Raw genomic sequence first — 12,392 nt, forward strand, 5'->3', positions numbered from 1 at the left:
GGAGTCCATGGGCTTGCAAAAGAGTTGGATAAGACTTAGCAACTAAACACCACCACCACCACCACCACCAACAGCATAAACTAGGGACAGGTCCGGTAGGGAAACCATGTGTACGTGCATGCTTGATTGCTTCAGTTGTATTTGACTCTGTGCAACCCCTTGGACTATATAGACCGCCAGACTCCTCTATCCATGAGATTGTCCAGACAGAAATACTGGAGTGGGTTGCTGTGCCCTCCTACAGGGTATCTTCCTGACTTAGGGATCAAACCTGCATCTCCTCCATTGCAGGCAGATTTTTTTAACTGATGAGCCACTGGGGAAGCCCCCCAGGAAAGCCATGTGGGCCTCCAATTTAGATTTCTGACATTATCTCCACCCGAGAGATGAATGTGATCAGAGATGAATGTGATCATTTAAAATAAGCTAATTTAAACCTTATCTTGATGTTGCTTCCTTAAAAATTTTTTTTTTTAATGTATTGAGACCTTCAGAAAAATAGAAGTGGCTGGACTGTCTCCTGACTCTGGGAGGTCCTGGCTGGTCTTGGAGATTCATATTCACACATACATTTTCCATGAAGACTCTAACTGGTCTATTCCTGGGAGGTTGTTTTTGTGGATTCTTGCACTTTGTTTTTCCCCCTGATGTTTTGAACATGTGTTCAGTTTGATACTTAGCATTTATTGCTTTGTGTTGTTTCCAGTTCATCCCCCGTTAGAACTAATGCTTCTTACTTCCTCTTGTTCTCTCCCCTTCTCTTGTGAGGTTTTTTTCCTTTTTGTTTTTCTTTTTAAATCAAGGAGTCTATTGTTTAGCATCTGTTTTGTTTTCTAAAAGGCTGTGTCTGTTTTTCTTTATCAGTTTCAGTGGGTAAAGTTTAATGGCCCAATAAATTAACAATATCATTTAAATGAGATTAGAATTTAAACTTTAGCCCATACTCACAAATTATCTCTTATTGGAGGGGCTAGTAATACTTAGGTAGTGATTAGTTTCTAGTATCTATATTTAATTGAACTTATACATTTTTAAATTTAAGTGATACAATTTGTGCCTATTAATTGTTAATTCACCTTCTCTGTTCCATCTACATTGTTTGCTTTTTGTGCAAAGAAAACTTTTTTCTGTAACTCTATAGTGTTGTCTTTGAATCAAACATAAGTACTTTTCAGGTCATTTGACGTAGATGTCTCAAAGAAAATACCCTATTTTTGATGGTTTTAAACATTTTACTTTGAAGCAAGACCTTGAAATTTTATTCTAAGCTAGTATTTTAAATTATTTACATTTGCTACTCAGTTGCTTATTTTGCTTTTTCTGATTTATTACTGCAGGATTTTAAAAAATAGATTTATTTATCATTATTTTATACCTAGCCTCAAATACCACTTTATAAAGACTTACTTATCATTTTTCTGATTTAAATTATATATAACAAAAATCCTTTACAGACCTAACACTTTGTTTGCACATTTAATGCCAAAAACACTGAAAGAGCTGACTTGTTTGTTGAATCAAACAAGGAGAGTAATTTTTTCCCTTCAAACTTGCTGTTTATGTATCTTAAGGCATTTGGATATTCTGTTCTGGATTTTTACTTTCAGGGTTGGGTTTTAGTGAAAGAAATTATGGGAGTGATTTACATGAACAGGGAAAGAATTTGGGCAGTTCTAACAAGCTCCCATGGCTCCTTTAGGTTGCTAATTCCACTGAACTAAGCTGATCTTAGTAGTCATCTGTGAACGTGTGAATGAGTAAATTTGTTGGTTTGAAATGTCTCGTGATGTTCCAAGGTTAAAATAGCTCATGCTGTTATTTTCAGGAGCTGGTGATGATACACGAACTTGGGGTCCACCTTTTGTGGGGACAGAAAGTACTTATTTTCTCAGTGTTAACCGAAATAAAAAAGTAAGAATATTACCCCCTTTTTGCTTTCTTTCTATAATCGTCTTGTAGTAACAAAACTTTTGATAGCATTGTGGCTCGTTTATTTCTACCCTTTTTTTTTTGTGGATATAAGTAATATTTTCAAGAAGTGAGGTTTTATTCTATTCATTTGCCAGTTACCAAATAGAAACAGTAGACCTCTTTATTTTCCTTTTCTACTAACTTAAAACATATTGTGAGAATTTATAATGATTTTGAATGGAAATAATTTTATTAAGGAGAGAAATCACTTGATTCTTTTATGTTTGTTATTCTTTTGGAGATTGCTTATTATTTATATTTGGGATCATTATTTGAAATTATTTTACTGTAATCCTTGCTATCATTTTAACATCCAAATTGCAAATAAAATCAGTAAAAATGATTTAAATGTTTCTTTCTGAGGAAAATACATTTACTTTAAGAAGAGAATTGATGATATGAATGGCTCTCTTAGTGAACTGTCAGTAATTTTTCTTTATCATAAAGAAACATCTTTATGATATTATTTTAATATGCTTATTTTTAATTTTTAGAGTATAGCTGTTAATATCAAGGATCCAAAAGGGGTGAAAATCGTCAAAGAGGTACAGTATGCTCTGTAGAAGGCATCTTACCCCCTGGGTTGTAATTAGGGATTTGAATATCAGAGTAAAAGTGTTTAAAACATGATTTTGTTGGCAGTCTGAAATTTTGCTCTAGATGTCTTTGAAGAGTTTGTTGCTGTTCAGTCACTCAGTTGTGTTGGACTCTTTGCAAACCCATGGACAGCAGCATGCCAGGCTTCCCTGTCCTTCATCTCCTGGAGCTTGCTCAAACTCATATACATTGAGTCGGTGATGCCATCCAACCATCTCATCCTCTGTCGTCTCCTTCTCCTCCTGCCTTCTTAGCCAACTTTCTAACTAGTTGGCTTTTCCCATCAGGTAGCTAAAGTATTGAAGTTTCAGCTTCAGCCTCAGTCCTTCCAATGAATATTCAGGACTGATTTCCTTTAGGATTGATTGGTTTGATCTCCTTGCAGTTCAACAGTTTAACTGCTTTTACAGTAAGTATGACTTGCTTTATACTTTCTGGTATATTGTGTATGACATCTCCATGGTGTCAGAGTGTTTAGTTATGGTGCTGTTGTCTATTGACTGAGTGCCTCCTTTGCATCAGATTTTAGGCCTGGGCACTTTGCTAATATTATTTTCTTAAATCTTCATAATTTGCTTTGAAAATGACATATTATAGCCTCATTTTCACAAGAGGCAAAATGGGTCTCAAGGGGCTTGAATGATTGTCTAAAGATCACAGAACTGATAAAGGGAAGAGCTGAAATTTGAACCCTGGGTCTACATCACTGTAGAGCCCAGTCTTTTTCTAACATTTATTCAGATGGTTAATGTGTCCAGACCTGATCTTGGCATCTTTCCTTGAGGGGACAGGGAAGCACAGTGGTTAGGGGCATATCTTAGTGTTCTCTTCTAGAATTTAAATCCTGCCTTCTTTGATTTCTAGCCATGTGACTTCAACAGGTTACTTAACTTCTTTATGTATCAGTTGCCTTATTTGTAAAATGAGGGCAATAATAATAACTACTTTTTAAAAGGTTTTTATTTTATATATATAGGGATGAGTGCCATGTGGGGTCTTAGTTCCCTGACCATGGATCAAACCTGTGACCCAAGCAGTGGAAGCTCAGAGTCTTAATCACTGGTCCGCCAGAGAAGTCCAATAATACCCACTTCTTGCTGCTAAGTCGCTTCAGTAGTGTCCGACTCTGTGCAACCCCATAGACGGTGGCCCACCAGGCTCCCCTGTCCCTGGGATTCTCCAGGCAAGAACACTGGAGTGGGTTGCCATTTCCTTCTCCAATGCATGAAAGGAAAAAGTGAAAGTGAAGTCTCTCAGTCGTGTCCGACTCTTCGCGACCCCATGGTCTTCAGCCTACCAGGCTCCTCCGTCCATGGGATTTTCCAGGCAAGAGTACTGGAGTGGGGTGCCATTGCCTTCTCCAACCCACTTCTTAGGGTTGTTAGAATTGAATGAATATGTATAAAATGTATAGAAGGGTGCCTGCATAGTTAGCTCTCATTAAGCATTAGCTTTTCATTGCGATCACAAAAAAGGGCAATGCCAAAGAATGCTCAAACTATCTCACAATTGCACTCATCTCACACGCTAGTAAAGTAATGCTCAAAATTCTCCAAGTCAGGCTTTAACAGTACTTGAATTGTGAACTTCCGGGTGTTCAAGCTGGATTTAGAAAAGGCAGAGGAACCAGAGATCAAATTGCCAACATCCATTGGATCATCAAAAAAGCAAGAGAGTTCCAGAAAAACATCTACTTCTGTTTTATTGACTATGCCAAAGCCTTTGACTGTGTGGATTCCAATAAACTGTGGAAAATTCTTAAAGATATGGAAATATCAGCTCACCCTACCTGCCTCCTGAGATCTGTATGCAGGTCAATAAGCAACAGTTAGAACTGGACATAGAACAACAGACTGGTTACAAACTGGGAAAGGAGTCTGTTAAGGCTGTATATCGTCACCCTGCTTACTTAACTTATATTCCGAGTACATCCTGTGAAATTGCGGGCTGGATGATGCACAAGCTGGAATCAAGATTGCCGGGAGAAATATCAATAACCTCAGATACACAGATGACACCACCCTATGGCAGAGAGTGAAGGAGAACTAAAGAGCCTCTTGATGAAAGTGAAAGAGGAGAGTGAAAATATTGGGTTAAAACTCAACATTCAGAAAACTAAGATCATGGCATCTGGTCCCATCACATCTTGGCAAATAGATGGGGAAACAATGGAAACAGTGAAAGACTTTATTTTGGGGGCTCCAAAATCACTGCAGATGGTGACTGTAGCCATGAAATTAAAAGATGCTCTTTGGAAGAAAAGCTACGACCAACCTAGACAGCATATTAAAAAGCAGAGACATTACTTTGCCAACAAAGGTCCGTCTAGTCAAAGCTATGGTGTTTTGAGTAGTCATGTATGGATGTGAGAGTTGGACTATGAAGAAAGCATGGAAGAATTGATGGTTTTGAACTGAGGTGTTGGAGAAGTCTCTTGAGAGTCCCTTAGACTGCAGGGAGATCAAACCTGTCAATCCTAAAGGAAATCAGTCCTGAATATTCATTGGAAGGACTGATGCTGAAGCTGAAACTCCAAAACTTTGGGCACCTGATGCAAAGAGCAGACTCATTGGGAAAGATCCTGATGCTGAGAAAGATCGAAGGCAGGAGGGGAAGTGGACGACAGAGGATGAGATGGTTGGATGGCATCACTGTCTCAGTGGGCATGAGTTTGAGCAAACTCCAGGAGATTCTAATGGACATGGAAGCCTGGTGTGCTGCAGTCCATCAGGTTGCAAAGAGTTGGACACGACTGAGTGACTGAAGTGACTTACTGAGAGAATGTTCTGATATTTTATCCTGAATTGTGAATATTTCAGACTTGATTTAAAAAATACTTTACAAGTTCATTAAAGTTATTCATCTAAAGTGTTAGATGTGCTTTTTCCATCTAAAGTGTTAGATGGAATTCATAGCTCTTGCTCTCAAGACATCAGTGTACATTAGAGTATTTTAGGCCTACATGTATGATTCTAACCAAAAGAAAAGAATTTGCTGAGGTGTCTTTCTTACTCTCTTTGGATACTGCCTATGTCTTCCAGCATACTGTGATAGGTTTAAATTGTAACTTTATGGGCAGGGTTTCTCTTCAGATCTGATTGATAACAATGAAGTACATTTCAAGTAATTAAACTTAAATAGATTTTCTTGGGTCTTAAATCTATTGCTTTCAGCTAGTTATACCATTCATAAGTTTTATATCTGTGTTGTGAGTATGAATCATGGCCAGTAGAGCAGTGTCATGGGTCTTATTTTCCCCCAAAATCTTATCAGGAAAAATTCAAACATACAGAAAAGTTGCAGGAATAGTACAATGAATTCTTAAAATTTGTTTTCCATCGGTGAATGACAGCTTTTATTATTTTTCTCTCCTCTTTAATCCAAATTCCTTTTAAAATTATTTATTTTTAATTGGAGGATAATTGAGGAAGAGATGGTTGGATAGCATCACCAGCTCAATGGACATGAACTTGTGCAAACTCTGGGGGATAGTGAGGGACAGGGAGGCCTGGTGTGGTCTAGTCCATGGGGTTGCAAAGGGTCAGATATGTCTTATGGACTGAACAAACACCACAAGCAATTGCTTTATAATGTTGTGTTGGTTTCTGCCATGCAGCAACATGAATCAGCTGAGTATACATATGTCTCCTCCCTCTCGAACCTCCCTCCCACCTCCATCCCACCTCTCTAAGTTGTCATAGAGCACCGAGTTGAGTTCCCTGTGTTATACAGCAACTTCCCACTAGCTCTCATATGTAAAACATTACCATATGTTTTACATATGGTAATGTATATGTTTTACATATGGTAATGTATGTGTTTCAGCACTACTCTTTCAAGTCATCCCATCCTCTCCTTCTCCTTGTGGACTCTGTCCACAAGTCTACTCTCCATCTCTGTCTCTACTCCTGCCCTGCAAACAGGTTCATCAGTACCATTTTTCTAGATTCCATATATATTCATTATGGAATTTTTATTCAGTATTTGTTTTTCTCTTTCTGACTTATTTCACTCTGCATAACAGGCTTTAGGTTCATCCACCTCACTAGAACTGATATATTCATTCATCAATTCATTCCTTTTTATGGCTGAGTAATATACCATTGTATATATGTACCAAACTTCTTTTTTCATTCATCTGTTGATGGACATCTAGGTTGCTCCCAAGTCTTGTCTATGTAAATAATGCTGCAGTGAACATTGGGGTACATGTGTCTTTCTCAATTATGATTTTCTCAGGGTATATGCCCAGTAGTGGGATTGCTGGGTCATATGGTAGTTTTATTCTTAGTTTTTTAAAGGAATCTCCATACTATATCAGGTTACATTTTCACCAACAGTGTGAGAGGGTTCTCTTTTCTCCACATCCTTTCCAGCATTTATTGTTTGTAGCTTTTTTTGGTGATGGCCATTCTGACTGGTGTGAGGTGATACCTCACTGTAGTTTTGATTTACATTTCAAAGTAAGTAGAAGACATCATGAAACTTTGCCTTTAAATCCTTCAGAAGATATCTCCTGGGGGTAGAGCTCAGGGATAGAGTGTGTGTTTGTAGAATACATCTCGTATGAGTAAGAACATCCTTGGACGTACATTTAAAATTTATGGTTTTTTTAAACAGATAAATGTAGTTAAATTATTATCATTATTCCCCTTTATTCCTTGTCTTGTTCCTCCAATGTGTTCCTAAATGATATCTAATGAAAACAACTCAGAATTAAGTATCTGGTATTTCAATTGATTTTAATTTTTTTTAATGTGAGTGGAAAGAAGATTTTTTTTTTCCCAGAAGAAATGAAAAGGATGATGGCTTCTCCAACATGCAAAATTGTGCTTTTTTTTTTTTTTATTGTGGGCAAAATCTAGAATAGATTATTAGTTGATTTGTGAACACCTCAGTGAGGAAGAGGTGATCACCAGTAAAACTAGGACTAAGTTGTTTTTCCCTCTCACTTTATTTTGTAATAAATTCTTACATCAGGGAAATGTGATAAATGTTTGGTCTCCACTGAAGCAGTTGACTTGTATAAACCTTGTAGACAGTGTGGAGATCCATAAAACTCAGGGTGATTTCTGATGTGTCTAATTTCAGCACTGCACTGTTTAGAATTTTAACAAATGCCTTAGCTAATACTTTAGGGAACATACCTGTTCTTGAAATGAGTTCTCTCAAAACAGAGAGAGAAGGAGAATATGTCATATGGCAGACTCACCAAGAATCAGTATCTAGAAAATAGCTAGTATGCTGCTGCTGCTGCTAAGTCGCTTCAGTTGTGACCGACTCTGTGCGACCCCATAGACGGCAGCCCACCAGGCTCCCCCATCCCTGGGATTCTCCAGGCAAGAACACTGGAGTGGGTTGCCATTTCCTTCTCCAATGCATGAAAGTGAAAAGTGAAAGTAAAGTCGCTCAGTTGTATCCGACTCCTAGCGACCCCATGGGCTGCAGCCCACCAGGCTCCTCCATCCATGGGATTTTCCAGGCAAGAGTACTGGATTGGGGTGCCATTGCCTTCTCTGAATAGCTAGTATACATTTATTTAAAAGAAATGTTTATAAAATGGAGAAAAGAATAACTTATGTGCTATGTACTTTTCCAGGGATATTTTACCATTAAATATCAAATGCATACGTATTGAAATCTTGCGTAATAATAAAAGCTACTGGGGGACTCCCCTGGTGGCCCAGTGGCTAAGATTCTCCACTCCCAGTGCAGGGGGGCCTACTTAGGGAACGAGATCCCACATGCCACAACTAAGAGTTTGGATGCCACAACTCAAAAAGCCCACAGGTTGCAGACAGAAGTTCCCATGTGCTGTAACTAAGATCTGGCACAACCAAATAAATAAATAAACATTTTTTAAAAAGTTACTGGGCATCTTTATCAGTAGAACTCTTTAGCTCCTAAACTCAACTTTTCTGTATTTTTCTTATAACTTTATAGAGTCAGACTACTGACTCTTTTTAGAGCACAGCTCTTTTTAGCTTAATTTTTTTTTCTATTGTTACACAAGTAATGTCTGTTCATGGGCAAAAGATCACTATTTTAGCATATAATATAAAATCTCTTTATGTCCTTGTATGCTCATTTCTCCCGATAAACATAATATTATGTATATTGGTTTTTAAAATGTTTTTTGTTTACTTTATCCATTCTGAATACTTTTCTATTAGCATAGCTTATTCATTACATTTATTTTCTTGTCTTATTGAAAATTGATCAAATCAAGTTGAAAGTTGATGAATCATCTGAATTCACCAAATTCAGATGAATTTGTGATTCATCTGACTATTTTATGTGATTTGAAATATAACTTATGATCCTATAGAAATCTAAAAATACAAATACCTTACAAAACTTTAAATCTAAAAATACAAATGCCCTACAAAAATAATTTTTATTGTGGTATAACATATATAACATAAAAATGTGGTTTAACCATTTGTACCACACAATTCAGTAGCACTGATTACATTCATAATGTAGTATAACCGTCACTGTTATGTATTTCCCATATGTTTCATTACCCCAAACAAACTCTGTATCCATTAAACAATAATTTTTCACTCCCGTCTCCCTCAGCTTCTGATAACCTCTAATTTACTTTCTGTCTTTATGAACTTGCCTATTTTAGATATTTCATGTAAGTGAAATCATACAATATGTGTACTTTTGTGTCTGGTTAATTTTACTTAGCATAATGTTTTCAAGTTTCATCCATGTTGTAACATGTATTAGAACTTTGTTCCTCTGTATGACTGAAAAATATTCAACTTTATGGATGGGAACATTTGTCTATTGATAACTACTTAGGTTGTTTCCACCTTTTGGCTATTGTGAATAATGCTGCAATGGACATTTGGATATAAGTACCTGTTCAAGTCCCTGCTTTCAAATATTTGTGGTATTTACCTAGGAATGGCATCTTTGGGTCATATGGTAATTCAGTGTTTAACTTTTTGAGGAACACACAGAGTTTTTAAAATTAAAAATAATTTATCAAATGTAATTTGCATAAGGTACTGTACGGCTAAGGCTAAGTCACTTCAGTTGTGTTTGACTCTGTGTGACCCCATAGACAGCAGCCCACCAGGCTCCCCCATCCCTGGGATTCTCCAGGCAAGAACATGGAGTGGGTTGCCATTTCCTTCTCCAATGCATGAAAGTGAAAAGTCAAAGTGAAGTTGCTCAGTCGTGTCCGACTCTTAGTGACCCCATGGACTGCAGCCTACCAGGCTCCTCCATCCATGGGATTTTCCAGGCAAGAGTACTGGAGTGGGGTGCCATCGCCTACTATACTGTTAATATGTGCCATTCAAGTTCTGCAGCCAGGAGATGACTGGTATAGAAGCCTAGGTGTATTTGATGTCATTTGTTTTCTTTAGCGCCCACAGGAGAGCTTTGTAAGTAGTAGACAGAAACTCAGAACAGTATGTGGAACAAATTGAAGTGTAACTGTAGCCTTGTGTTTTATTTACACTAACACCCACTCTCCCCCCACATTTCCCAAGCAATACTTGGTAGAATTGTTAGAATCATTAACAGTAAATAAACACATCTCAACTTGGGCTGTCTCTGGAACATACTGCCCATGTGAGAAGCATCTCAAAAGTTAATTGGCACCTGAAATTTGGAAAGGATGTCTGTATGGCTTGAGATTTGGAGTGCATACCTGGAATCTGTTCTTCTCTGTCCTGTATCTTAATGTATTTATCATTCCTTTTCTGACAGGTGGTCACTTGGATCTCCAGTACCTCTGTTTCAGGAGATCTGGAGGATGACAGCTTATTTCCCTGAGATGCCTCCTAAGATCCCCTCTCCCTAAGTTTTGTTAAGTCAAATAGTTCCATGTATCCACTCCAAATTTGTTGACAACATAACAAATAGGCACTCCATTTATTTACGTTTCCATCTAAAGTTTATGTAAATTCAGTTATTTTCCATCTAGAGCAGAGGTTGGCAGACTGTGGACCAAGTCCGACTTGTTTTGCATAGCCCATGGACTAAGCATGAATTTTACATTGTTAAAGATCATTAAAGAAAAATAAATATGTGACAGGGAATGTATGTGGCCTGGAAAGGCTAAAGTATTTGTTGTTTGATATTTTATGGAAAAAAGTTTGTCTACCCTGGCCCAGACTTATTCTATTTCATTAGTTTGTGTGTGTGAGAATGTATCTATGTTACATGGCAATTAAAAAATTGTTGAATAGTTATTAGGCACTTGGATATGGTTAAGAATTATGTCATGAATTTTTCTATATGACCTCGTACAATTTTTTGTGATATTTTCAGAAGATACGTAGTCACAATTGAGATTTTGAAAAGAAGTTTAAGGTTTCAGTGGTTTGTTTTCCTCTATTTCATATATTAGTAATCTGGGATTCAAAATTGGGGTCTTGTTTCTGACAGTTATTGATTTACTGAGTTATAGTTTAGCATTTTTTTTTTTAGTCATTCATTAAATACATTTAAAACTCTTTGGGAAGGAAGCATCTGGAAAGTGTGAAAGCAATTGACAAGAGTTTACAAGTGTTAGGTGCCAATATGTACATGTTGTAATGATGTAATGTATCATGTAATATAAGGATAAGTAAGGATAAGAATAAGGATAGGGTTGTAAAGACGTGTTTAGTTTTAAAGGAGTTAAAAGATATTTTTCATGTATTTTATGTCCTTATAGTCTAATTTTTTAAATTTCTGAGAATATACTTGGACAGACCACACAGCCTAGATATTTCTTACATTTAATGTAAGCAGAATCCACTTAACACTATGGTATTAACTGAACATTTTAATAGCCATTGTTTAATTGACAGTCATACCTCAAGTAGTTGATTAGAGCCTTCACGTCTATCTAATTACACCTTGTAATTCTACTTTTCCTGTGATTTTTCTGAGCTTTTAGAAAGTGAGGATAATTGTGTTTACTGAAATCAGAATTCATGTGGGGATTTGTTGAAAGTTAGGGAGTCCCTTAAGTCTGACTTGTCTTCATTTCTTCCTTCAGCTTGCGGCTGTTTGTGATGTATTTGTAGAGAACTATGTCCCTGGCAAACTGTCTGCGATGGGGCTGGGCTATGAAGATATAGACAAGATTGCACCTCACATTGTCTACTGTTCCATCACAGGTATTTCCACCCCACACCCTTGTCAGTGAGGAGCTTTTCCAGGTTCTGTGTCTTTCTGTACATAAGAAACCTCTCACTAGCACTGGTTTTCTCAAAGTGGTTCTGCTCTCCTTCCCTGCCAAGCCATTTTAGGTTGTTGAAAATTAATCATTAAAGAACATTAATGCAAATGAACAATTTTCATATATTTACTGGCTGTTTGTATTTCTTCTGTGAATTTGTCTGCCTGTGAAAGTGTTAGTTGCTCAGTTGTGTCTGACTCTTTGCAACCCCATGGACAACCCACCAGGCCCCTCTGTCCATGGGGTTTTCTAAGCAAGAATACTGGAGTGGGTTGCCATTCCCTTCTCCAGGGAATCTTCTAGACCCAGGGATCGAACCCTGGTCTCCTGCATTGCAGGCAGATTCTTTACAGGAAATTTTTCTATAGAAATTTGGCAAATACCAACAGAGTACTATTATTAACTCATATGTAGAATTACAGGTGAAATATTCATTGGCTCTAAGATAGCATAGGAACTCAACATATCATTTCAATATATTCAAAGGTACTAAGCCAAGTAAAGGAAAAGAGTGCTATAAAGTATTCTACATTGTTCAGCTCTTGGTGGTGAACTGTGTGTGTGTGTTTATGTCTTTAGGCTAAAGGGAAAAATATTGAATTAGTTATCTTTACATAGTTTATAAGCACTT

At 37.2% G+C, this 12,392-nt stretch overlaps 1 protein-coding gene across 29 annotated transcripts in view; it reads left to right on the forward strand.

Moving 5' to 3' along the window:
* The window catches only part of SUGCT (succinyl-CoA:glutarate-CoA transferase), a 784,651-nt gene that overhangs the window by 19,789 nt on the left and 752,470 nt on the right, over positions 1-12,392 (forward strand). For 16 of the 29 annotated variants that reach the window (XR_015162293.1, XR_015162297.1, XR_015162295.1 and 13 more), the window contains exons 4-6: positions 1,826-1,911; positions 2,466-2,516; positions 11,579-11,699. The exons of 3 other annotated variants lie outside the window; for them this stretch is intronic. Coding sequence is in view for 17 of the 26 variants with exons in the window: in XM_086396001.1 (XP_086252127.1) it covers positions 1,826-1,911; positions 2,466-2,516; positions 11,579-11,699 (258 nt within the window). In the remaining 9 variants the exon portion in view is untranslated. The remainder of the gene's footprint in view (positions 1-1,825; positions 1,912-2,465; positions 2,517-11,578; positions 11,700-12,392) is intronic. 10 more of the 29 variants (XR_015162296.1, XM_086395998.1, XM_086396015.1 and 7 more) reach the window with 4 other exon arrangements.

Source organism: Bos grunniens, chromosome 4 (genome assembly GCF_055505025.1).
Source record: "Bos grunniens cultivar Pamir isolate PY7600 chromosome 4, Bosgru_T2T1.0, whole genome shotgun sequence".
NCBI classification, from domain to species: Eukaryota; Metazoa; Chordata; class Mammalia; order Artiodactyla; family Bovidae; genus Bos; species Bos grunniens.